The 26,677-nt window shown below is 31.4% G+C and overlaps 2 protein-coding genes and 1 pseudogene across 2 annotated transcripts; all 3 read right to left on the bottom strand.

Annotated features, from left to right (window-relative positions):
* Window positions 1-9,642: 9,642 nt before the first annotated feature.
* On the bottom strand, window positions 9,643-12,645 carry LOC102663603 (receptor-like protein 7; annotated as a pseudogene).
* A 4,531-nt stretch (window positions 12,646-17,176) lies between these two features.
* LOC100783591 (receptor-like protein 33) lies at window positions 17,177-20,880 on the bottom strand. Its single transcript, XM_014768982.3, has one exon. It carries the CDS (start codon window positions 19,959-19,961, stop codon window positions 17,520-17,522), a length of 2,442 nt encoding a protein of 813 aa, XP_014624468.1. The 5' UTR covers window positions 19,962-20,880; the 3' UTR covers window positions 17,177-17,519.
* A 2,168-nt stretch (window positions 20,881-23,048) lies between these two features.
* On the bottom strand, window positions 23,049-26,677 carry LOC100783057 (receptor-like protein 9DC3). Its single transcript, XM_026126057.2, has one exon. It carries the CDS (start codon window positions 26,632-26,634, stop codon window positions 23,401-23,403), a length of 3,234 nt encoding a protein of 1,077 aa, XP_025981842.1. The 5' UTR covers window positions 26,635-26,677; the 3' UTR covers window positions 23,049-23,400.

Genomic DNA, 26,677 nt, shown 5'->3' with positions numbered 1-26,677 from the left:
CTCCAAATGGATTCTTACACTGTAACTGATGTCACATAGGTAGTAGAATTCCAAGATCCAAAGGCACTAGTTGTGTATATGCAATTATACTTAATTTATTGTAATTTTGTATCGTTCTGTATGGCACTAGGTCTACCTTAAATTTTAAGAATTAAAAAATAGAACTAAACCTATTTTTTCTTTTTTATATAATTACTTATCTTATTTTTCTCTCTTCTCTTCCTATCTCATAATTATAAAAAAATGTTATAATTTTTTTTCATAATAATGCCCTTAAAGAATCCAATCTTTGAAAATATAAAATAAATTAAACCTAGAGTGATACATTGTAATTTAAACTTGATGGAGTGTCACAACGGAACATATGAATGAAATGGCGCGAGGTGTTCTAGCATAATAAGAGTGGTCTCGACTTTGATTAATATTTCAAAAAAATCTGTCACCCATTAGTTATATTATTTGTCATAAAAGATACCTGTACGTATGTGATCTGAAAAAAAAATGCATTGTCAAATAAGTTTTTCACCCTATTATGAAATTATGTAATGAAATATACTGCTCGATTCAAATTTCATGATTGATTTGCAAATGATAAGATGAATGTGTAATAAAAAGTTATACTAACAATGCGTTAAAATTAAATCTTATCTATAATTGCAACTACAACTATCTTAATTATTATACTAAAATAGCTTTCAAGCTTATCATGGGTGACATAAACTTTGTATATTACTTCAAATTAAAGTAAATACATAATTAATTACTGGTAACCATTAAATATGAATTATTTTTTATCATAAAAATATATTGAAAATATCTTTAAAATATTTATTTAGCTGTTATTTTTGTCTTAAATGTTAAAAATTAATATTTTTCTGATTTATGGTATGCATATATGAGGAGAGATTAAAAACGAAATAGATCTAGAAAATATCAAAAATATAGATAAGAAATATTTTTGGCATTATGCCCAAATCCACACCAACAACTACAAAAATAAAGTTTATTTAGTAGTTATTTTTGGTTTAAATGTTAAGAATTGATACTTTTCTTATTTATGATTCGTAGATATGAAAATGAGAAATTAAAAGCGAAAACGATCTAGAAAATATAAAAAAAAATATGGATGAGGAAGACTTTTTGGCATCGGGTCCAAATCCACACCAACACTAAAAAGGGAATCAAACCAAGGAGGGAAGATAGCAACCCTGACACTTAGAGATCTTTAATGAATACATCATATGATATCTCTAGGGGAAATCTTTTTTTTTTATGTCCTTTTTTCATCACTTCTTCTAAACCTGTTTCTATATCCCTTTTTAAGTGTAAGACTCTTTATGTTTATGAGAAATTAAACTCTTAGTTAGGACCTGACTGACCTAAAAAAAAGTAAAAAGATGTATTGTATGTTTCATATTTATCATTGCAAACAAATGTTTTCTTTCCTATTATCCTTTCTTATTTTAATTTCATGTATAATTTATTATTACATCATTTTTAAGGGTTAAGTGTTCAACAGAGAATAATCCTTAATAGAAATACAAAAAAGATCTTACATGTATTCGTTTTAGGGAGTAGTCACTTGATAGATGATAATTTCTAATAGAACTAAAAGAAAGGAATCATTGCTAGACATAGAGTGATTGTATTGTGTTAATGCATCAAAGAAAACATATAGAATTAAAACTTCATCCATTTTATCTATTGAGTCTTTGCAAACACATTTGGGACATAAATTGGTAAGATAAGTTTGTCATCGTGAGACATTAGCGGAAAATATTCTAATAGACGTGGATAGGAAAAAAAATTAACAAATTGATAGAGAAAATCTAAAATAATATATCTTGGGTAAATAAGGCAGGTTAGGTTTCAACATTATCATATTCTGAATTTATTTTTCTTTATCTTCATCTTTATCTTTTATTTTTCTCATCTTTTACTTTTCTTATCTTATCTTTTTTTTAATCTTATTTTCTATTTTTTTATCTTTATCATCTTTTATCTTTTCTATTTTTATCTTTAAATCTTTTATCTTCTCTTTTAAATCCTTATCTTATCTCCTATCTTTCTTGATGTGTTATTTTAAATTTTTTATCTCTTTACTTATAAAATAAGTTTGTATTAATATAAGTATAAATAAAGTTCTTATGGATTTAACACTTAGACCTTTCGAAGACTTTACCTGAAAAGTGCAATTATCATTGAGTTAACAACTAGCATATGATATTTTATATACTTAATGTGTGTGATGTGTCTAGCTCAGAGATGAGACCAATAATTCTTGGCTATACATTTAAGATAAATGATTGAAATTAGATTTAATTAATTAGCGGTGTGATTGATAAGAAATAATGAAATAGTTGAGAAGCATGATAGATGAAAATAGGGAAGAGATAAATAAATGAATAAAAATAGATCAAAAATATATTGGATTTAAAAAAAAAGCATTTGATTTAAAAGAAATAAGAAAGAGAAAAAAATTACTTATAATCTATCAAAATTTGTATTTTAATAGATTAAAATAGCTTTTTAATTTGTTAAATTTGCATTTCAATCACTTTTAATTTTTTTGTTTAAAAAAATAATTAAAATGTTTGTGACAAAAAAAAGTCACTAAATGTTTTTTTTTTATAATTTCTAACCACTAGAAAAATAACAGTCATCAAAGTATCAAAGTAATTAATAAATTCATACTTTAGTATAATTTTAAACCACCACAAAATATTAACATATAATCCACCCACTGTTATTTTGGCTCACTTTTGTGAGGAAATAAAAATGTGTGGACATCAACCTTTTCAACAATTTCCTTTTCACGTATTTTTTACAACCAAACAACCCTGCTATTTTTATTTTTCAAAAAACTCTGTTATTTCTTCTCCCTCTTCTCCTATTTTTTCATCATTTCTTACCTACCATACATTCCATACGACTAAGATTAATTCTTCCTGCGTTCTCACAAAACTTAAGTAATTATCAAACTCTTTAAAAGGGAATTATTGTTACGATTTGTGTGAATCCTTTCTCAAATCTTATAGTAGTTCAAATCAAGTATTTCACATTGTTGGAGTATAAGTATGATGAAATTTCACATTGAGTAAAAGTAGAAAAATTAAATATCATATAAGTGAGAAACAAAACTCATAAACATGAATTTTAAAATTTTGAATTAAAATATAATGTTAAATTTACTTACGTAGTTGTAAATTAACAGATTGAGAATAGCATAACTTGTCTACACTCATAAGAAACATTTGTCGTTTTATTTGATTATTTGTATCTTTCCTTTTCGCGGATCCCTCTTCTTTGACAAATGAATATGTAAGTTAATAATTAAATAATAGATACAAGGAAATTCAATAAGTTTCTGTATGAATCATCTTCCCTTAATTATGAAAGGTTGTGTATGTATTATTACAAAGAAGTATTTGGGAGGAAAAAACCAATCAAATTAATCATAAGTGTATTATTATTCATCAATCTTTGAGGAAAAGACCACTGAAACCTAATTTTCTATGACTGAAGCAATATGACTAACAAAGTCTAAGAATAATTATTAGATTTAACGAACCAAAGTTCGTATGAATTATGACCCATTACGCGTAAAGTGGCCAATTCTCTCTTTATAAAAGTATTTAGGAGTAGGAAAAGGTGTGCATTTTTCTTCTCGAAATTCAAGAGTAAACAAACTACGGTTGAAAGAAACGTCTACATAATTGAAAAAAATGAAATCTTATTTTATGTGTGTGTGAGTTCTGCCCAACATTGACAACACGGGAGTATATCCCTGCCTGCTAATAATTTATAATTAAAAAATATTTAATTTTAAATGATTAAAAATTTTAATATAAAAAATTGAAACGTACGTTTATAAATTAATGTGAACTTAGACCTCCAAATGGATTCTTACACTGTAACTGATGTCACATAGGTAGTAGAATTCCAAGATCCAAAGGCACTAGGTGTGTATATTCAATTATACTTAATTTATTGTAATTTTGTATCGTTCTGTATGGCTTGACAGCTTTGGATGTTCTTCAAGTCTAAGTATCATATTTATATAAGCTGAGACTGAGATATCAGATTTTGATTTGTAGAGTCTAAGTAGTATAGTGTTGTGCGTGTGACTTGTGACTAAACGAGAATATTATATATGTATGGAGAGATCGAGAACGAGCTAATATTGTAGTCTTTTCTTAATTTCAACTTTCTTTTTTATTTTATTTCCCTCACAATATATATGGGAGTGTTATACATGCATAGATTTTGAGAAACCTAATTAATTAGAGGATCAATGCAATGCAAATGCAGAAATAAACTTTCTTCCTTGTTATTTTTATTTTTTTTCTGAAACAGCCAAAAGAATATCATTGAAATAGCACAAAGAGGTGCATGCAACATTTAACAGAGTTAGCGCTCCCAAGGCATAACACACTTGCCAAATATAATAGATGGCTGGAACCCCCTAGAAGAAACAACATCCGGGAAATAGAAGAACCTAGGTAGCACTTTAACTGAAATAATCGCAGGAATAGAAACAGAACCCAGCGTGACCACTACAATTGAAGAAGTAACATCGGCTTGGGGAGTAGTGACCAATCATATAATGTGAATGGTGATGCATGAGATTGAATCTAGCAAGTCATGCATCAAGCATATCTTATTCTAGGTTTACAACAGCATATTTATCAATGTTGTGCAAAAGATTAAAGTGCTCATAGAGGCGATTGAACACATTTTTTTATTCTTATTTTTTTGTTTTATATTAGCTAGTTCCTCCTATTTAAATTTATGACATAAAATAAAACAAGATGTATAAATAGGAATCACTTGTCCATCAAAGCTTTTCTAAACCACCGAACAACATGAAGTTATTCTAATTTACTCATGATATTGAATTTGAGTCTTAGTATGCAACAACATTAAAACTTTCAAGGAAAAAAAATTTATAGTTCATAATAATCTTATTTAATTTGATGAGAATTATTTGTAATTAATAGATGATACATGTAGTTTTTGAATTTTTTTTTCAAAAAAAGTCTTACTAGAAATTGCTCTATTTATTTGAATTTTCTTTTAATTGGAAAACAACCATTGCGAGGGATATAATATTATTGGTAAATAAAGAAAAGGAAAAAAAAAAGATTGATGTCCATGGAAATATTTCAAGATATACATAAATTTTGACACCTACAATTACTGGCGGACGTGTACATGAGAAATACATTAAAAAAGTTAAAAGAAAACATTTGTATTTGCATTAGAAAAATATTTTCCTCATGACTCATGAATAGGGTTTCTTTTATTCTTATTTTTCATATAATTTTCTTTCCGCGTCCGAACAAGAGGATTATGGTCAATAATACTATAAGATCCCTGTCATACATTGCGTCATGCATATTGAAGGTTCCTAGCCATATCGTGTTTATGTCAATGATTTCTTAATCAATTAAATAAATGGATGTTATATATTGACCGGCACATATGGTTAAGCCCGAGTTTCTATTAATTGGTTTCAGAAATTTGTACAATAATAACCCACCATCGTAAGAGTGCAAATTACCGAACAACTAGTTGTTATTTTTATTCTTCTCAGATATGAATCATTAATTTGAATGACATTATGTTCGAATTTTGTAATTAAGTTCCTAAGTTTAAATTTAGAGAACGAAAACAGTTTTTAAAAAATTATATTAAAAATAATCAGTTAAATTTATTATCATTAAAAATTAATTGTGGTTTAAACTCACAGATAATTTACATTAATATTACAATAAAAAGAAAACATCACATCATAGAAGTACTCTTCATAATTTATAACTATTGGAATGGAACCGTCTATTTTGAAGGCAGAAAAATGAGATTCTAGAGCCTAGAGGCTCTTGTTTCGGTTAATTAAGTTAGAAATGTTTTGCATATTATACTAAAAATTTAATGAATAAAAATAAAATCAAAGAAAAAAAAATAAGATTTTTGATCCTTTAATAAAATTATTTTTATTTCAAAAATACATTTTAATCTTAAAACCAAACATGCACAATTGCACATATTCGTGGAAGTTGCTATTACACCAACCATTATACTAAGTAGTGCATATGGCCATCTTTGGTCTTCACCCTTCGGTATCGGTCTCATCTTTGTCACTTCCAGTAATTTTATAATAAAACATACCAACATAAATCACTTCAAAATCAATTTTATAAAATCAATTACATTTAAAATTAATTTTGTTAACACCCAAGGAGCATACACTTCAACAACCCATCTCACACGTAAACCAACATTCATTTCCCAACCCTTTCATTACGTTATTTCTCGGTCGTGCCCAGTATTTTCATTTGAATTAATTTGGAATTCTTTGCAAACATGATTTATTTTATTTTTCTACTTCATATTTCTATTTTATCGTTTTAATTTTTCTCTTTAAAATGCATTTTGTAATTTGTAAACCTTCAGACTTCAGTGAAGGCGGATAATCAATTTTAGCAAGTAGCTAGCTGACTGAAATTAAATAGCACTGAATAAATTAAATTAATAAACTAAATAATTTGTCAATTAAAAAAGAATGAACCTTTATTATAGTAATAGAGTTATATAGTTTTTATCTTTTAGAACTTACATGCATAATCGGTATTTGTATCCCAAAAAGTTTTGAAATCATAATCGCATAAATTAGCCAAAGAAATCCTGCAAATGAGTTTGTTAATGGATTACTAAAAAAATTAATTTGTTAATGGGGTGATTATAATTTACTTATTTATTAGTAAAAGACAAAGCAAATATCATCTATGGAGAGAATGAGAGGGATAGAAAGCGTGTTATGGGCGAGTAGAGGTTTCTTTAGCAAAAGAGTTCTGACACACAGTTTCCCATTTTCTACCCATGCAAAACGTTGTTACAGTGTCTTTTGTTTTGCATTGACTTGGAAGTCAATTTATGCAAAGAAGGAACGCAGATATGTCAAAGAAGTTATTAAGGTTGTTACAACATTGCCATCGAAATTGATTTGGAGGTCACTATTAGATAATGTGTTATTCCCAAATTTGAAATTTGATTTTATTTTAGTTTAATTTGTTATTGCCAAATTTAAAATAGAGATGGCAAGACGGTTACATCAATATTTTTGTAAAATATTAGAAATGAACAAAAATTATATTAAGAGATTTGTGCTCAAATTGAGAAAACCAATAGTTTATCTATACCGTATGTATACAAATAGATGTGCTCACAGGTCACTGTACTAACAATTAATTATATTGTCTGATAAACAATAATACGAATCGATTTATAGGATCATGTTAAATTCATGCAAGATGAACAAGTAGAATTTGATCATAACCGCAATATGTTAATAGAATCAAAGTTATTAAAGAAGAACAACTCTCACAATGAAGAGAATACTCAAATTATTATCCAAATTCAACTTATTCTAGTTCTCTATTATATGACTTCTTATTTACAAGAAGTGTCTTGTTAACTACTAGTACTCTTGGGACATTAAATAAAAAGTATTGCAGAAAGCAGAAACAATAAGATAACGTAAAAAATTATAAACAATACAATTTTATTCAATATTTCTTTTTGTTTTTCTTTAATTTCTACTTCATTGCTTAACATTTTTTTCCAGCATAGTTTACTTTTTCTCCTATTTATAAGATCTTCCAATAAAGCTACACCTTAAAAAGAGCTTGTCATATGATATGTTTAATTTCCCAATTCCCTTGAATAAATAGGAGTTAGTGGAATAAGGTGCCGTAACATTAAAAAATTTCTTTTCAATAAAATATAATAAGAAACAATTATATTTAATTTATTTAATAAAAAATTTAATTTCTACAAAATATTAGGTTTTAAAAAAAAATTGTTACGGCAGTTGACCCAAATTAATCCATTAAAATATAATTGAATTGAGTCATGAATTTGATTAAATCTTACCTAAATTGAGAAATTTAAGTTTATCTATGGAATATAAGAGTTTTTGTCATGAGTTGAGGTGTATGTACTGTTGATTTTCTAATCGAGCTTGTGTCTAGAAGTTTTAGTTGTTAAGAGTTGGAAAGCTATGTCTAGATAAATCCTAGGTCCCGCCCCCCAATTGGAAGATAATTCTCTATATAATAATTTATACTTTTACATCGCTTTTACCAATCCATCATTTTTAAATAAGTTTATTAAATATTTTGTTTGATCATGAATTCTTTTGAAGATAATTAAAACAATTTTTTTTACTATGAATAATGTTTAATGTAGCAAGGTATTATAACGGTGATGATGAAAATAATAATAATGGAGGTGATCCAAAGGAAAACAATCTATACATATACAAAGACCAACAACTTGAAGCCATATATTGGACTATTTCATTTTTTGTCTCATGTGATTGACTGACTTAGTTTTCTACCGCAGAAAGCATGCTACATATCATTCAGAAAACAAAACATGTATAAACCAATTTAGTTGAACCAAACAGTTGTTTTCTGAGTCTTCCAACCTTTAAAATATGGGTTAGAAAATTAGACACTCTAATCACATCAAAAGAAGATTAAAGGAAACTCTCGCTGATACAATTAGTTGTTGAAAAACTGTCTTCACCGTATTATTTTTTCACACTAGGGTTCGTTGACTTTACAAGTCAGCTAATCGCCAACATGTTTCAAAAATACCAATCAAATCTAGAGGAAAAATGCCACAAAATCAAAATTAAAAAAGACACCGTGCATTTAAATTTTTTAATTGGTTTGTATGGTATCTGGTCCAAACACTCCTCTAAAGTAAATTTATTTCAAAAGAATATAAAAATACAATAAAAAATATGTTGATACCATTTTACTTTTCCAAGTGAGGGAAGCAGATAAGGAATAGAGGCAAAATAATGAGACCACCATCAAAATTTGATATACGTATATTTGTAAAATTGAACAAATTACAAGGAGAAAAGTATTTTTCTTAACAATATAGCATGCTTGACAGAATTATCCATTGTCAATGGCATAGTTAATTCTAGAGTACAAAAAGACTCTCAACAACGTCAAATACTATTGAATAAAAAACTTGTGAATGGATGCTAGAAGAATTTTTAATTGCACAAGAGGAAAGGTAGAACCAAAACAGATCAGTTTAAGGCCACAAACTAAACTGTACCTAGCTAGGTACTTGTATGTAAGCCCTTTATTTCCAAAATCCAATCCCATCCTCTATTAATTTAACTTTTTCATAAAGAAAAAAAAAATTTATTTTGAGATTAATACAATTTAATAAAATTAATTAATCTTTTAATAAATATGAAATAAATTTTTTAATAGAAATCGGAGAAATTATTTATTAGACATGATTGATTAACATGGCAGTATCAAATGAAACAATAATGGTTTCCCACTCATATTTTCTTTAAAAAATTATATATATAGGTTAATTAATTTTTTTATATAAAATATATACAGCGATGAAATTTATTAATTAACATAATTTTGAATGTTTAGGTTTGTTATTATTTTACTGGTAGGAGGAGGACTTTTAAGAATTGAAAAAAAACTCAAGTCCCACATTGACTAGAGATAGTGTCAAGATAGAGTATATAAGATGAGGACAACTCTCATCCTATGAGTTAGTTTTTGGGGTTGAGTTAGACCCTAATTTTATACTCTAAGAACACCTTAGAAGTGTCTTGTAGAACAAGAATACAAGAGGGGAATTGTTAGGAGGCAATGTTTGTAGGTTTTTTGAGATGAAAAGAATCACCGCATCTAGTGTGAAGGAAATGTCACTACCCTAATAAAGAGAGGAGAATGATTAGGAGGAAATGTTTGTAAGTTTGTCTAGGTTGTCCATAAAATATATCCGGTGTGAATAAAATGTCACTACCATATTAAACAAATTTATTATCTTTTGTATTTTTTTAATGATGTATTTTTCTCATTATGAGATGATAGTGATAAATAATTATGTTTCTCACACTCTTACCAATTTTACCTAATATTTACTTAGCATAACTTAGATTAAGCTCCTACTATTTTACTATTGCTTTTCATTAAAATAATTTAAGAGAAATTATAGAATAATTTAACAAGTGTAAATATTTATATGTTGTGAACAATTTAAAATTATAATAAATTTAATCTTTTAGATAATTTTTAATTATAATTTTAATCCCAAATGAATATATACTTCCATGTATTGGCTATAGGCATCTAGAACAACGTTCTTCATGGCTTCAAATTTTTTAATGTAGGCTTTTGGTATTGGGCCGCTGAAGTTGTTGGAAGAGACATAAAAAATGACTAAACTGGGGAATCCGTGTTTGGTCTTTAAACAGGCAATGGGACCGTACAACTTGTTGGCTCTCAAAACCAATACTTCCAAATATTGTAGAGTTTGAAGCCAATGGGGAAACACATCCTTTATTTGATTGTTTCCAAGATCTAAAACCTCCAGATCAATGCAATTGGACAAAGATTCTGGCAAAAAGCCTTCTAATAATTGGTTGCCATTGAGATCCAGAGTTCTGAGCCCACAGTCCTTTGGAAAGGTGCTTGGTAAAGTGCCATGAAGCTTGTTCAGTTGTAGATCCAAAACTTGAAGGGATGATGAGTTAGCAAGGCATTGTGGAATGGTTCCAGTCAACCTGTTGTGAGACAAGTTGAGCATCTGAATTGCAAATTGAGGAAGAGAAGCCACCAGTGATTGAGTTAAAACTAAGATCAAGGTAATTGAGTCGTTGGTTCCATGAGAATTGGTCCCATGATTGTGTCAATAGGTTATGAGAGAGGTCCAATTCATGTAACCACGACCTCGTTTCATTCAACCAATTTGGCACTCTACCTTTAAGTTTGTTGTTGGACAAATAGATAAACATTAAATTTGGGACTTTTCCAGATAATTTCGGAAATTCAGTTAAATCCATAGAAGATAAGTCCAAACTCCTTAAGCTGGAGAAACTATAATTGACATTGGATTTGAAATTTAGTGATAATTGATCATTCTGTGAAAGGTCAAGGTTTTCCAAAATTTGAAGCTTGGAGAAAAGTCGAAAGTGGACAGACCCACTGAAATTATTTGATGATAGATCTAAGAGAGTAAGGTTTACAAGGCTGAAAATTGATTCTGGAATGTTTCCCTGCAGCTTATTGTAGGACAAATATAGAATCCCCAAGGAATATGATGAGATTGTACTTAGATGCACTGGCAGCCCTGTGAACTGGTTTCCCGATAGATCTAAAGTCGTCAAAGATGGCAAAGATAAACACCAAGATGGAATTGTCCCATTCAGTAAGTTGCCATATAACCTTAACCATGTTAAGCTTGAAAACCCTGTGATATTGTTAGGCAGAGGGCCCTCCAATTTATTATTAGAACAATCCAACTCAGAAAGTTGAGTTAAGCCAAACAATGAAGATGGGATTTGTCCTCCAAAATTGTTTCCCCCAAGATAGAGAGTATTCAATTTGTTTAGCCTGGCAAACACATCTGGGATTTGACCAATAAATTTATTATGTGAAAGATCCAAGAGAATGAGATGTTGAAGATTTGAAAGCGTTGATGGCAGCTCAGCCTCTATTTTGTTATTACTCAAATCCAATTCGTGAAAGTTGTTTGACTGATGAAAGACATCTGGGATTTGACCACTGAGTTGGTTATTGTTTAGATTCAGAAAGGTTAGCCGTGGAAGGATTAAGAGTGAGGATGGGATTGAACCGTTGAGGTGGTTACTTGAGAGGTCCAGGGAAGTGAGAAGTGTGAGGTTGGAGAAAGAGGGAGGGATTGACCCTTGCAAACCACAACCTGAAAGATCTAAGAAACCAAGAGAAGCTGTGCTGCAACTCACTTTTGGAAGCTGGCCTTGAATGTCCCAATTATATGCAAGATCTAGGTGCTGTAGATTTGGTAAACAGAGAATGCCATCGGTCAACTTTCCTCTTAGCCAAGTCCATCTCAAACTAAGAGTAACCAAAGAGGAAGACATATTGAGTGTCCTGATTGAAGTGGAAGACATATCTGTTTCGTCCAAAAGAAGCACCCTTAAAACTGTTGCATTTTGGAGCAATCTCTTCCAAGTGTCTTCCTTCCACTTTAACATATTATATGAGAGATCAAGTGAGACTAATTTGGAAAGGTGAGAGATTTGGGAAGGAATATCCCCTTCAAAGTCAGAAGAAGACAAGTTGAGATGAGTGAGGCTCACAAACCCACCAAAGAGAGATGACAAATGAGAATGATTAAAATGATTGAAAGCAAGGTTGAGTGAGTGAAGATGAGAAAGATGGAAAAGCGTACTGTTTGAATGAATATTACCGACAAGGCCACTGCAGCTGAGGTCGAGCTGAGTGACGTGGCCTGAGATGGGGTGGCAGGTGACTCCAGCCCAAGAGCAACAATCTCCTCCAATTTCCCATGTTGTCGTTTTTGAATAACCAGTATCACATTTATGATAATAATAAGGATATTCATAATGGTCATAACTAGTATTAATAGTGAAGGAGTTTTTGAACTGCAGCAAGGCAAAGCTGTCATGGGGGTGGCATAAGGAATGAGAGGGTGAAAAATAAAGGATGAGCAAATGGGAACAGAGAAGGAAACACCACATCCATGATTCCATATTCTACCCAAAACTGTTTACGTGCCCTTACTATAAGAGAAAATATACATGAAAGATCAAGGAATCACGAACCAAAGATTAATATTTATAGGCAAAATAAAAACACTATATGCAAAATTTGTGGCTAAATTAAGCTTTAACACTTAACAGCCCATCCCTCACGCAGATTGACACATACATTTTATAACCCTTTCACACTATCAATGTTGTCCCAATTGCAATTTAAATTGACTTGACTTTGGAACTCATTTTTTCTGCAAACACGATCGATTTATTTGATTTTTATACGTCATATCCTTATTTAACCATTTTTTCCCTTTAAAATACCATCTAGGAATGGAACAACATGACGGAGCGAATTTTGTAAACCTTGAGTCAATCGGAAGAGGGTGGTCAGTTTTAGCAAGTAGTGGAGTGGATGGAATTAAATATTAAGTTAACTCATCAAATAAATAACAAATAACCTTATACTATATATATCATCATCATTTAAAATTAAGCATGCATGTAATGTCTTGAACCTTCACGGAAAATCCTTCTTTTTAATGCATTTTTTCAACTGTCAAGGTAAAACACAATCCATTGTATGGACTGAGTTGCTCTATGAAATTTAATTTAAAGTTGTTTCATCGAATAATTTCAATATCCAAAAGAAGTATTAGATGGAAATTATAACTCTTGTTCAAGGAGAATAGCATAATGATTGATTTTTCATCTCCTTTTGTGTTACAACCGTTTTAAATATATTTTTAGTTCTTGATAAATCTTTAAATTTTGTTTTTGTTATTTGTGATAAATTTCTGTTAACTTTTTGGTTTCTAATAATATTTCTGTTTTTTCTCAGATAACTTTAAAAATAATTTTATTTCATTTTCTAAAGTCCTATGTAAACAAATCCAAAGTAAAAAAAAAATTATTAAGGACAAAAAGTTAACAATAATTGAAAAGGGACAAAAATCAAAATTAAATTTTTTAGCAAGAATTAAAACATATTTAAATTTAAACCATTCAAACAAAAAATGTTTCAAATGAAGAAATAGGGTGTGCCGGACAGAAATAGCTTGTGAGCTAGCTCATTGAATTAATTTTTTTTCATAAGATTTGTTAATAAAAAATAATTTTAGTTATTTGGTTATAATTATATATATATATATATATATATATATATATATATATATATGAATTTATCTTTAATAATTTATAATCTTTTTTTACAGTAATAATTTGTTATCTTAAAAATAGGACAATAATTTAAATTTGATACTATAAAAGAATGATAGAGATTTTGATGAATTTGTTTAACCCTATTCAGCTATAAGGATTTATGAGTTTTAAAAACAATGGAGTTTTGTAGTTTCATCCTCAGTAATGTTATTTCATTTTCTAACCCTCTCATAACATGCTACCGAGGTTGTGCTCACACTTCAGTATTGTCATTTCAATTGTATTGTCTTGAACTTCACAGGATATCCCTTTTTTTATGCATTTTTTTCAATTGTCAAGCTAAAACCTTTGTCTTACTTTATGGAATTGCTCCCCAAAATTTATTTTGAAATAACGCTAGAAATAATTGTTTATGATATATATAATTCGAAGAAAAAACATTTAAAATATAAATATTACCTTAAGCTATAAAAAATTAAATAATAACATATTTGTTGAAATTATACATAAAAAATGCATTTATCAAAATTATATCATTTATAAAATTATTTGTAAAATATAATTGTATATGATATAATTTCAAGATGTTAGAAATATTTAAAAAGAAATGTTATATTAAATTAAAAAGAATACATAATTCTAAGATAGTTGTTGAAAGCGTATGTATAAAATTAACATATTTTTCACAATTATATTATTTAAACAAGTTATTTTTAAATTAATATTTTTCAAATTTAACTTAGAAATTAAAATATTTGTAAGTTAGAAAACTTATATCTGTCACAATTTAGGAGTTGGATATTGTTGGAATATGGTGGATGATTATAAAGTGTTTGATGTGATTGTTTGATATTGAGAATAAAATTAAAAGTTAGAATTAATTTTTATATGAAAAATTGATTGAGCTTTGTTTGAAAAAAAAGATTAAGATAATTAATGTGGAGAATAAGTTGTAAACAACAGTTTTTTTTAAAGGAAGCTGTAAACAAGATGAACTTTGTTAATGGGTGTACATGGCTTTATATTTACGAAGAAGAAAATATAAATTGAAATTAAAAAATGTTAAACATGATACATGAAATAATTATGTGAATGATGTATAAGGTTTAAAAAGAGATGTTTATCTTTTCATTTATTAATATCGTTTCCAATAAGATTAGATATTCATATTTTGTGGTAGAGATGTAACAATGCATGGTCATATATAGAAGGTGTGTTGGCTATTTCCTCCATTTTTTTTATTAGATTTTCATTATTTTATTAAGCTTGCAAGTATTTGGAGAGGTACCTAGGCTGTTGTTGACTTTTATTTCTCTTACTTTTGTTTCTATTGGTTCTTTTTAATAGTTTAACTTTAACTTTAATTAGTGATCTTACTTTTGTTTTTATTGGTTCTTTTAATTTAGTCCAACTTTAACTTTAATTAGTGATGTTCACACGGAGTTTGTTCTTTCCGATTTTTCTTTTCATTTTACTATATATACTTCCACGTAACAACTTTCACTTTTCACATTGCAGTTTTCGTCCTTTCACATCTAAAATTTGAAATTCTAATACTAAGCCTATGGTGATCGACAGAAAAAGAATTAGTAAATGTTTATAAAATTTTAAATTGTTCAAAGATCCCTTAGTTAAAGAAGGAACACATTACACGCAATTTTTTTTTTTTTTTTATAAATTCTACATTGTTTTAAAGATCACTTTGAGAGAGATCACTTTTAGAAAGAAGGAACATTCAATGCGAAATCACTTTCTGAAGGGATATTGAATGGAATAAAACTCTTTAATGTAGCATATCTACTCTTTTTAATTTGAGCAAATTAGTTTGAAGTAGCTTAAGTGGTATTAATTGCGTAGCGCTTAAGGTAGAATGGGCACAAAAACTAACATGTTTTGGAGAAAATGTAAATGATATTAAACCCAAAACGATACAATAATAAACGGGGCATACCCGACAGTTAAAAATCAAAAGTCTTCCTAATACAAGAAGACCTATATCAAGATGATAAAACAAATGCAACAGATGCGCTCGTCGATACATAAGAAATTTAATCTTGCTAATAACTTATAGTACAGAAAATTGATAATCTTCAAAAATCAGCTTGTTCCTAAACAGCCTGATGCAGTAGACTGTAATTGCTATAGGGTAATTTTCCTTGAACATCTGATGTAGATCTGCCCCTAATTAAAGAGTCAGTAATGCGCTGTAAAGAAGTGAAACGTCTGCGGAAAGGAGCCAAATCACGAATGTGAGCCCAAACTTGGAGAGATTTCCTGCAAGAAAAGAACAAATGAGCAAACTAACATGTTTTTATGTAGCATAAGTGGTGTTGGCTAAGAGCTTAAGCCATGCACAGTTGGGGCTTAAGCGAGTTTTGGCTGAGCTCAGGTGATGAGTGGGTATAGGGATTAGTTGGTTGATCTACATAAGTCTAACTTTGCTTTTTGTTAGATATATCTTACATCTTATGTTTTTCATCATGACAATAGGTATATTTCATTGAAGATAATCTTGTTTGAATCAATATGATTATTATGGATGATACAATTCTTTCTTCAAGTATTTAATTGCATATCCAAGATTTTATTCAGAAATAATTCAAATTTATATCCTCAAATCTTTAAGATATTATTTTCATAAAAAAAGATATTATCTTATTTTTAGAATGTTGTTAAAATTAAATATATTATTAATAAATTAAGTATTTGTTAAAATTAAATATATTTAATCATTAAGGTCATTATTATAAAAGTCACTCATGCTTATTTTATTTTGAATTACAGTTTTAATTTTTCTTTTGAATGATAAAAGTGAATTATTGTACAGCACACTGGTTTATTTAAGGACAATGTTGATTTTTTTGAAAAATACTAGCATTATATTATATATTTTTTAATATTTACTAAAGTTTATAAAAATTACAAAATTTTACGCTTATTAAAAATTATAGATACGATTTTTCAGATTTTATGATGATAATATAAATTTTAAATAGTTATAATAAAAATTAATAAAGCAAATTAATGACAATGTAAATTTTACATTATAAAAATAATTTTTGGGTGCTGACATTATAAGTAGATGTAATATTTACAGCACGTACCACTACCAATTTATCGTAATAGTAATTGAAAAAGAAAAAGTTTATATTTAATTATAACTGATTTTAGTACTGCTACTTTTATTTCAAATTTTGAAAAATTTTCACCAAACAATTATTCTAATTTGGGAAAAATTACTTAATAAAAAATAAATATGTGATATCCTACGGACCATGAGGCCTAGGCTATACCCATAGCCTTCCTTTAGTATGCATTGTTTGTGCTCTTATACTTACGCCCTGGACGACCTCAGCTTCTAAAGCCATGTCACGGTGCTTAAATAGTTAGAAAATTAATTAAATAAACTACAATGGAAGCTAAAACCGTGAATTCAGCTCTTGAATTAAGATACAAGATATTTTAGCATTGGCCAATACATAGCATTTTTAAAAATATACAACATCTATTATTATACAACCAATTAATGCCACAGTTATACGTATTAAATAAATCAAAACTGCAACTCAATACATCGCACTCTTCTACACAACAAACGAAGAAGAACACACAAAAAAGCAAAAGTACAACACATTCATATTACAGCAAAACTTTGAACCAGATCTCCCATGCAATGCAGTGTGATCAAGTTCTTGCCCTTAAGTTTTGTTTTCAAAGATGGCAGGTATGTAACAAGACATTCTCCAGTCATGCCATATATCAACTAATTCATTCTGCTACCATTTTCATTAGATCTCATCCTTGTCTTCCTTTTCACCTTTTTATTGAGTTTACCTCCAACCATTCTCACAAGCCATTGAGGCTTTCCTATTAACAATACACAACATCCCATTCCCACTCCAAAGACCACTCCACATCCATATCCTATAGCCACTGGTTTCCAACCAAATCCAAATCCTGCTTCTCTCCTCAAGGTAGTTGAAGGTGGAGAATGTTGTTCAGGGCCCTTGCTGCATTCTGTTGTCAATGGGAGTCCACATAACCCCAAGTTTCCCTTGTAGGAATCATTGGAAAAAGTATTGAACTGTTGTCCTCGAGGTATTTCTCCCGCAAGATGGTTATTGGAAAGATTTAGCACTTCAAGAAAGTTCAAATTGGTTAATTCTGTAGGTATCCGACCAGTGAGCATATTTGAGGAGAGATCCAATGATTCTAAGTTTGTCAAATTTCCCATGGATTGGGGAATAGGACCAATAAGTCTGTTATGGGAAAGGTTGAGTCCTCTGAGTGAATGAAGCTCTCCAATGGCATTTGGAATCTCTCCTTCAAATCCGTTTTGCGATAAATCAATGCTTACAAAGTCATTTCGAATTCTATCCATTGTCATAGTAATTGCTTTTGTTGTTATAGTCACAGAATCACTGTACTTGTTTCCACCATAAGAAAAAGAAATTTCCATGTACTGCAGATCGGTATCTATAACAACGTTCTTCATCGCTTCAAATTTTTGTATGTAGGCTTTTGGTATTGGGCCGCTGAAGTTGTTGGAAGAGACATCAAAGATGACTAAACTGGGGAATCCATCCTTGATCTTTAAACCGGCAATGGGACCGTACAACTTGTTGGCTCGCAAAACCAATACTTTCAATTCTGGTAGAGTTTGAAGCCAATGGGGAAACACATCCTTTATTTGATTGTTTCCAAGATCTAAAACCTCCAGATGAATGCAATTGGATATAGATTCTGGCAAAAGACCTTCTAATAATTGGTTGCCATTGAGATCCAGAGTTCTGAGCTGACAGTCCTTTGAAAAGATACTTGGCAAAGTGCCATGAAGCTTGTTCAGTTGTAGATCCAAAACTAGAAGGGATGATGAGTTTGCAAGGCATTGTGGAATGGTTCCTGTCAACTTGTTGTGAGACAAGTTGAGAATCTCAATTGCACTTGCATTGCAAATTGAGGAAGAGAAGTCACCAGTGATTGAGTTAAAACTAAGATCAAGGGAACCGAGTTGTTGGTTCCACGAGAATTGGTGCAATGATTGTGTCAATAGGTTATGAGAGAGGTCCAATTCAGATAACGATATTTCATGCAACCAATGTGGCACTCTACCTTTAAGTTTGTTATTGGACAAATAGAGTGATTCTAAAATTGGGACTTTTCCCGATAATTTTGGAAATTCAGTTAAAACCATAGAAGATAAGTTCAACAACCTTAAATTAGAGAAATTATAATTGACATTGGATTCGAAATTTAGTGATAACTGATCATTCCATGAAAGGTGAAGTTCTTCCAAATATTGAAGCTTGGAGAAACGATGAAATTTGACAGATCCACTTAGATTGTTTGATGATAGACCTAAGTAATAAAGGTTTAGAAGGCTAAAAATTGATTCTGGAATATTGCCTTGTAACTTGTTGTGGGATAAAGACAATGTCTCCAAGGAATATGATGAGATTGCACTAATATGCCCAGAGAGTTGGTTTCCTGATAGATCTAACTGCTTCAAAGATGGCAAAGATAAACACCAAGAAGGAATTGTCCCATTCAGTAAGTTTCCATTTAACCTTAACGATGTTAGGTTTGAAAACCCTGTTATATTGTTAGGCAGAGGGCCCTCCAATTTATTATCTGAAAGATCCAAGAGAATGAGATGTTGAAGATTTGAAAGTGTTGATGGCAGCTCACCCTCTATTTTGTTATCATTCAAATGCAATTCGTGAAAGCTGTTTGACTGAGGAAAGACATCTGGGATTTGACCACTGAGTTGGTTATATGAGAGATCCAAGAAAGTAAGATGTGTGAGGGTTAAGAGTGAGGATGGGATTGAACCGTTGAGGTTGTTATCTGAGAGATCAAGTGAGACTAATTTGGAAAGGTGAGAGATTTGGGAAGGAATATCCCCTTCAAAGTACGAATTAGACAAGTTGAGATGAGTGAGGCTCACAAACCCACCAAAGAGAGATGACAAATGAGATTCATCAAAATCATTGAAAGCAAGGTTGAGTGAGTGAAGATGAGAAAGATGAAAAAGCGTACTGTTTGGATGGATATTGCCGTAAAGGCCATTGCAGCTGAGGTTGAGCTGAGTGACGTGACCTGAGATGGGGTGGCAGGTGACTCCAGCCCAAGAGCAACAATCTGTCCCATTTTCCCATGAACAAAGGTTTACATCTATACCTAGGCCAAAGGACATGAATTCCATGTCGAAAGTCTCAGTTAATATTGAGGATATACCTTTAACTAGTACTGAAACTAGAAAGAGTACGAGAGTAAGAAAAGCTAAGTCATTTGGTGATGACTTTCAACTCTATTTGGTTGAAGGGTCAAGGAATGATATTGAATTTCAATATCAATATTGCCTTAATGTTGAGGAAGACCCAAAGACTTTTAGTGAAGCAATGGCTTCAAGGGATGCTGTATTCTGGAAAGAAGTAATCCAAAGTGAGATGGATTCCATCATGCAAAATAATACATGGAAATTGGTTGACTTACCTCCTGGATGTAAGCCATTAGGATGTAAGATGATCTTTAGGAGAAAGATGAAAGTGGATGGTACTGTTGACAAGTACAAAGCCAGATTGGTTATCCAAGGCTTTAGGCAAAAGAAGGGTATTGATTTTTTCGATACATATGCTCCTGTAGCTAGGATATCCACTATTAGACTGTTGTTAGCACTTGCTGCTATCCACAATCTGATGATTCACCAAATGGATGTGAAAACTGCATTCTTAAATGGTGAATTGGATGAAGAGATATACATGAAACAACCTGAAGGGTTTGTTATGCCAGGAAATGAAAATAAGGTGTGTAAACTGATGAAATCTCTTTATGGCTTGAAACAAGCGCCTAAGCAATGGCATCAAAAATTTGATGAGGTTGTGTTGTCTAGTGGTTTTGTTATAAACCAAGCAGATAAATGTCTATACAGCAAGTTTGATACTCATGGCAAAGGAGTTATCATTTGTCTGTATGTAGACGACATGTTGATCTTTGGTACCGACCAAGATCAAGTTGATGAAACTAAGGCATTTTTGTCTTCTAAGTTTGATATGAAAGATATGGGGGAGGCGGATGTGATCTTAGGAATAAAGATCAAACGTGGAAACAATGGTATTTCCATCTCTCAATCACATATGATTCATTCAGATAACAGTCAATGTATATTGATGTTCTCCTTTGGGTGATACATCAACACACAACATACAAACATAATGATACTAATAAAATTTTAACATTATTTGGCAATTAAATATGCACCAATTAGTAGTATCTATTTCCTTTGGGCATATAAATAAAACTAATGATACACACAAATCGTCTACAATTATATTCATTAATTATAAGAACAACTAATCAACCTTTGAGCGATCCATAAATGCCTTATAACAATGAATTTCAATTACCCATAAACCAATAACCATATAATTTAGCATCCATTATTCTATGAGTAATCAAAATAATCATTAATTTTGGAATTAAATAACCTTACAAATTTGGCCACTTTGGTGACTAACAAATTCAACATACATTTAATTCCAACCAAGTATAATTGAAATAATCATTGATTTGGAATTAAATAATCTTACAAATTTGGTCACTTTGGTGACTAACAAATTCAACATACATTTAATTCCAACCAAATATGTATGGCCTGCACATACTTATTGCTATTAACAATTCATAGTCATTCTATTAATTTCATTCCAGACCATAAAATAAGATTTGCATTTATTTGTGTTTTTACATTCCAACACGTTCAAGCAAATATGTAGCATATACATATATTTACTACTATCAATAATTGCAAAACATTCACATTAATTTAATTACAGAACATAAATTTTCAATCCTTTAATCACGTTCAACAATAATTTTTCGGAGAAAAAAAAAATTAAATGGGATTGGAAATAGCAAACATAAGGTTGGAAATAGCAATTTCCAAAATTTCTTATAGGAACAAACATACCTGCGCAGTGCGCAGCTTTTCAAAATTCCTTCACTTACTAACCTACGTGTAGCAGCCATAGCTTTTCCATGAATTGGAATTGCAACTCACGCTTTCTTTTTCCATTATAAATAGATAGTGGCAGCCACAATCGTTTTCTCCAAATTTACATAATATTTATACTTTCTCCAAAAATTGGTATTCAACAATAATAAAATATTACCAATAAAACAATAAATGCAGCGGAAAATAAAATTCCTAAATTTCATAATTAGGATTTATGCATAATTGGGAGAAATTAAATTATCCCTAAATTTCATAATTAGGGTTCATACATAATTGAGAGAAATTAAATTATCCCTAAATTTCATAATTAGGGTTCATACATAATTGGGAGAAATTAAATCATTCTTGGAGAATCATAAATTTCATAACACATGCTCTGATACCACATGTAAAAATTCTTAAGGGGTTTCCTAGACTATCAATTATAGAAAACCAACAGGATCTTGAAACCTATGATTCTCACAAACAATCAATAAAGAATAATAGATAATGATGTGTACCTTTCTCCATAGGAACTTCTCTCTGGTGCACTTTGATTTCTTTGAAGATGAGAGAAATAGGATTTCACTTCCTTTGACCTTTCTTTTCTGTCTCTCTCCGTTCGTGATGGCTATGGGTGAGAAAAGAGCACTTTTTGGTCAGGAAGGGGACCTTATTTCACGTTAGTGGGTATTAAGCCCCTTTTATAACCACTACTCCCATCAAGTAGCAGTTAACCTAGAAACTTCTCCTATTAAGCCCAATTACAATTTAGCCTTTAATCGTTAATTATTTATTTATTAGTCCCTACTAAGTCATATACCTCTCACATGAGACATTAATTCTAACACTTTCCTTCCTAGGCATTTATCTAATGTTTCCATTGCCTGAGTATTTATGAAATGAAAAATATTTTTTCAGGCCATCAATTGATAAAGGTTCAGAAAACAGCATTCTTAGTCTTTTGTGTGCCTCCCAAGTACTTTGCAGCAGGTTGGTGTGGCCTAGAAATTGCTGGCTAGTATAAAACAGATTCAAACTCAATCCCATCCTAGTCATCAAGACAATGAACCTCCTCAGGACAGCTCTTGAAAATCTTTCCATATCTGTGTCAAGTTTTTTTATATGGTCATCCAGTCATAGAATTGCCATGTAAGACAATATGTGCATGAGGGAGTTAGAAACGAAATAGGAAAACTACTGTACGTGAACTAAGCTCCTCGAATGAAATATAACTACATACTGTTAACACAAAATATTTTGTTTCTAGCAACGACGAATGCAGAACATTTTTAAGAGTATACAACAACAACTATTATTATATAACCAATACTACAATTATATGTATTAAATAAAACAAAATAGCCCGCTCAAGGAAAATGAAGAACATCAAACTTATGATGATTTAGACCCGAGTTTCAGTAGCAAAGGAAGGGGAAAAAAGTACATCACACTCATCTATCCAACAGAGAAAAAAAAAAGTACAACACATCATATTACAATTACAACTAAACTTTGAAACAGATCTCCCATGCATATGCAATGCAGTGTGATAAGGTTTTGGCCCTTATGTTTTATTTTCAACAAGGCAGAATTGAATTTCAACAGGAAGGTGTGCAAGAAGACATTCTACAGTCATGCCACATATCATCTAATTCATTATGCTACCATTTTCATTAGATTTCATCCTTGTCTTCCTTTTCACCTTTTTATTTAGTTGACCTCCAACCATTCTCACAAGCCATTGAGGCTTTCCCATTAACAGTACACAACATCCCATTCCAACTCCAAAGACCATTCCACATCCATATCCTATAGCCACTGGTTTCCAACCAAATCCAAATCCTCCTTCTCTCCTGAAGGTAGTTGAAGGTGGAGAATGTTGTTCAGGGTCCTTGCTGCATTTGATTGTCAGTGGGAGTCCACATAACCCTGAGTTTCCCTCATAGGAATCATTGGAAAAAGTACCGAACTGTTTTCCTTGAGGTATTTCTCCCACAAGATTGTTATTGGAAAGATTTAGGACTTCAAGAAAGTTCAAATTGATTAATTCTGTAGGTATCCCACCAGTAAGCATATTTGAGGAGAGATCCAACGATTCTAAGTTTCTCAAATTTCCCACGGATTGGGGAATAGGACCAATAAGTCTGTTATGGGAAAGGTTTAGCCCTCTGAGTGAATGAAGTTCCCCAATGACACTTGGAATCTCTCCTTCAAATCTGTTTTGGGATAAATCAATGCTTACAAAGTCATTTCGAATTCTGTCCATTGTCATAGTAATTGCTTTTGTTGTTATAGTCACAGAATCAGTGTAGTTGGGTCCAGAAGAAGCATTTACAGAAACTTCCATGTATTGGCTATAGGCATGTAGAGCAACGTTCTTCATCGCTTCAAATGTTTTAATGTAGGCTTTTGGTATTGGGCCGCTGAAGTTGTTGGAAGAGACATCAAAAATGACTAAACTGGGGAATCCGTGTTTGGTCTTTAAACCGGCAATGGGACCGTACAACTTGTTGGCTCGCAAAACCAATACTTTCAATTCTGGTAGAATTTGAAGCCAATGGGGAAACACATCCTTTATTTGATTGTTTCCAAGATCTAAAACCTCCAGATTAATGCAATTGGACAAAGATTCTGGCAAAAAACCTTCTAATAATTGGTTGCCATTGAGATCCAGAGTTCTGAGCCAACAGTCCTTTGCAAAGGTACTTGGCAAAGTGCCATGAAGCTTGTTCAGTTGTAGATCCAAAACTTGAAGGGATGATGAGTTAGCAAGGCATTGTGGAATGGTTCCTGTCAACTTGTTGTGAGACAAGTTGAGAATCTCAATTGCACTTGCATTGCAAATTGAGGAAGAGAAGTCACCAGTGATTGAGTTAAAACTAAGATCAAGGTAACCGAGTTGTTGGTTCCACGAGAATTGGTCCAATGATTGTGTCAATAGGTTATGAGAGAGGTCCAATTCATATAACGATATTTCATGGAACCAATTTGGCACTCTACCTTTAAGTTTGTTATTGGACAAATAGAGTGATTCCAAGATTGGGACTTTTCCCGATAATTTTGGAAATTCAGTTAAACCCATAGAAGATAAGTCCAAACTCAATAAATTGGAGAAACTATAACTGACATTTGATTTGAAATTTAGTGATAACTGATCATTCTGTGAAAGTTGAAGTTCTTTCAAATTTTGAAGCTTGGAGAAATGATGAAATTTGACAGATCCACTTAAATTGTTTGATGATAGATCTAAGTCAGTAAGGTTTAGAAGGCTAAAAATTGATTCTGGAATATTGCCTTGTAACTTGTTGTGGGATAAAATCAATCTCTCCAAGGAATATGATGAGATTGCACTAATATGCCCTGAGAATTGGTTTCCTGATAGATCTAAACCCACCAAAGATGGCAAAGATAAACACCAAGAAGGAATTGTCCCATTCAGTAAGTTTTCATATAACCATAAGAATGTTAGGTTTGAAAACCCTGTTATATTGTTAGGCAGAGGGCCCTCCAATTTATTATATGAAAGATCCAAGTGAATGAGATGTTGAAGATTTGAAAGTGTTGAAGGCAGCTCACCCTCTATTTTGTTATCGCTCAAATCCAATTCGTGAAAGCTGTTTGACTGAGGAAAGACATCTGGGATTTGACCACTGAGGTTGTTACGTGAAAGGGCCAGGGAAGTGAGATGTATGAGGTTGGAGAAAGAGGGAGGGATTGAACCGTTGAGGTTGTTTTCTGAGAGATCCAAGGAAGTAAGATGTGTGAAGTTAGAGAAAAAGGGAGGGATTGAACCGTTGAGGTTGTTACCTGAAAGGTCCAGGGAAGTGAGATGTATGAGGTTGGAGAAAGAGGGAGGGATTGAACCGTTGAGGTTGTTATGTGAGAGGTCCAGGAAAGTGAGATGTATGAGGTTGGAGAAAGAGGGAGGGATTGAACCGTTGAGGTTGTTTTCTGAGAGATCTAAGGAAGTAAGATGTGTAAAGTTAGAGAAAAAGGGAGGGATTGAACCGTTGAGGTTGTTAAGTGAGAGATATAGGGAAGTGAGATGTATGAGGTTGGAGAAAGAAGGAGGGATTGACCCTTGGAAATCACAACATGAAAGATGTAAGAAATCAAGAGAAGTTGTTCTACAACTCACTTCTGGAAGCTGACCTTTAAGGTCCCAATTAAGTGAAAGATCCAAGTGTTGAAGATTTGGTAAACAGAGAATGCCATCTGTCAAGTTTCCTCTTAGCCCAGTCTGTCTTAGACTAAGAGTAACCAAAGAGGAAGACATATCGAGTGTCCTGATTGAAATGGAAGACATATCATTTCCATCCAAAACAATCACCCTTAAAACTGTTGCATTTTGGAGCAATCTCTTCCAAGTGTCTTCCTTCCACTTTAATATATTATATGAGAGATCAAGCGAGACTAATTTGGAAAGGTGAGAGATTTGGGAAGGAATATCCCCTTCAAAGTCAGAAGAAGACAAGTTGAGATGCGTGAGGCTCTCAAACCCACCAAAGAGAGATGACAAATTAGATTCATCAAAATCATTGAAAGCAAGGTTGAGTGAGTGAAGATGAGAAAGATGGAAAAGCGTACTGTTTGGATGGATATTGCCGTAAAGGCCATTGCAGCTGAGGTCGAGCTGAGTGACGTGACCTGAGATGGGGTGGCAGGTGACTCCAGCCCAAGAGCAACAATCTCTCCCATTTTCCCATGTTGTCGTCTTTGAATAACCATGATCACAAAAATAAGAATAATAAGGATCTTCATAAATAGTGAAGGAGTTTTTGAAGTGGAGCAAGGCAGAGGTGTCATGGGGTGGCATAAGGAATGAGAGGGTGAAAAATAAAGGATGAGCAAATGGGAACAGAGAAGGAAACACCACATCCATGATTCCATTTTCTACTCAAATACTCTTTACTATAAGGGAAGGA

Source organism: Glycine max, chromosome 16 (genome assembly GCF_000004515.6).
Source record: "Glycine max cultivar Williams 82 chromosome 16, Glycine_max_v4.0, whole genome shotgun sequence".
Classification (NCBI taxonomy): Eukaryota; Viridiplantae; Streptophyta; class Magnoliopsida; order Fabales; family Fabaceae; genus Glycine; species Glycine max.
This window is presented reverse-complemented; position numbering and strand designations above follow the sequence as displayed.

Excerpts from the sequence above, each read along its gene's own strand:
- LOC100783591 (XM_014768982.3), bottom strand. The coding sequence starts at position 19,961 with ATGGAATTCATGTCCTTTGGCCTAGGTATAGATGTAAACCTTTGTTCA.
- LOC100783057 (XM_026126057.2), bottom strand. The coding sequence starts at position 26,634 with ATGGATGTGGTGTTTCCTTCTCTGTTCCCATTTGCTCATCCTTTATTT.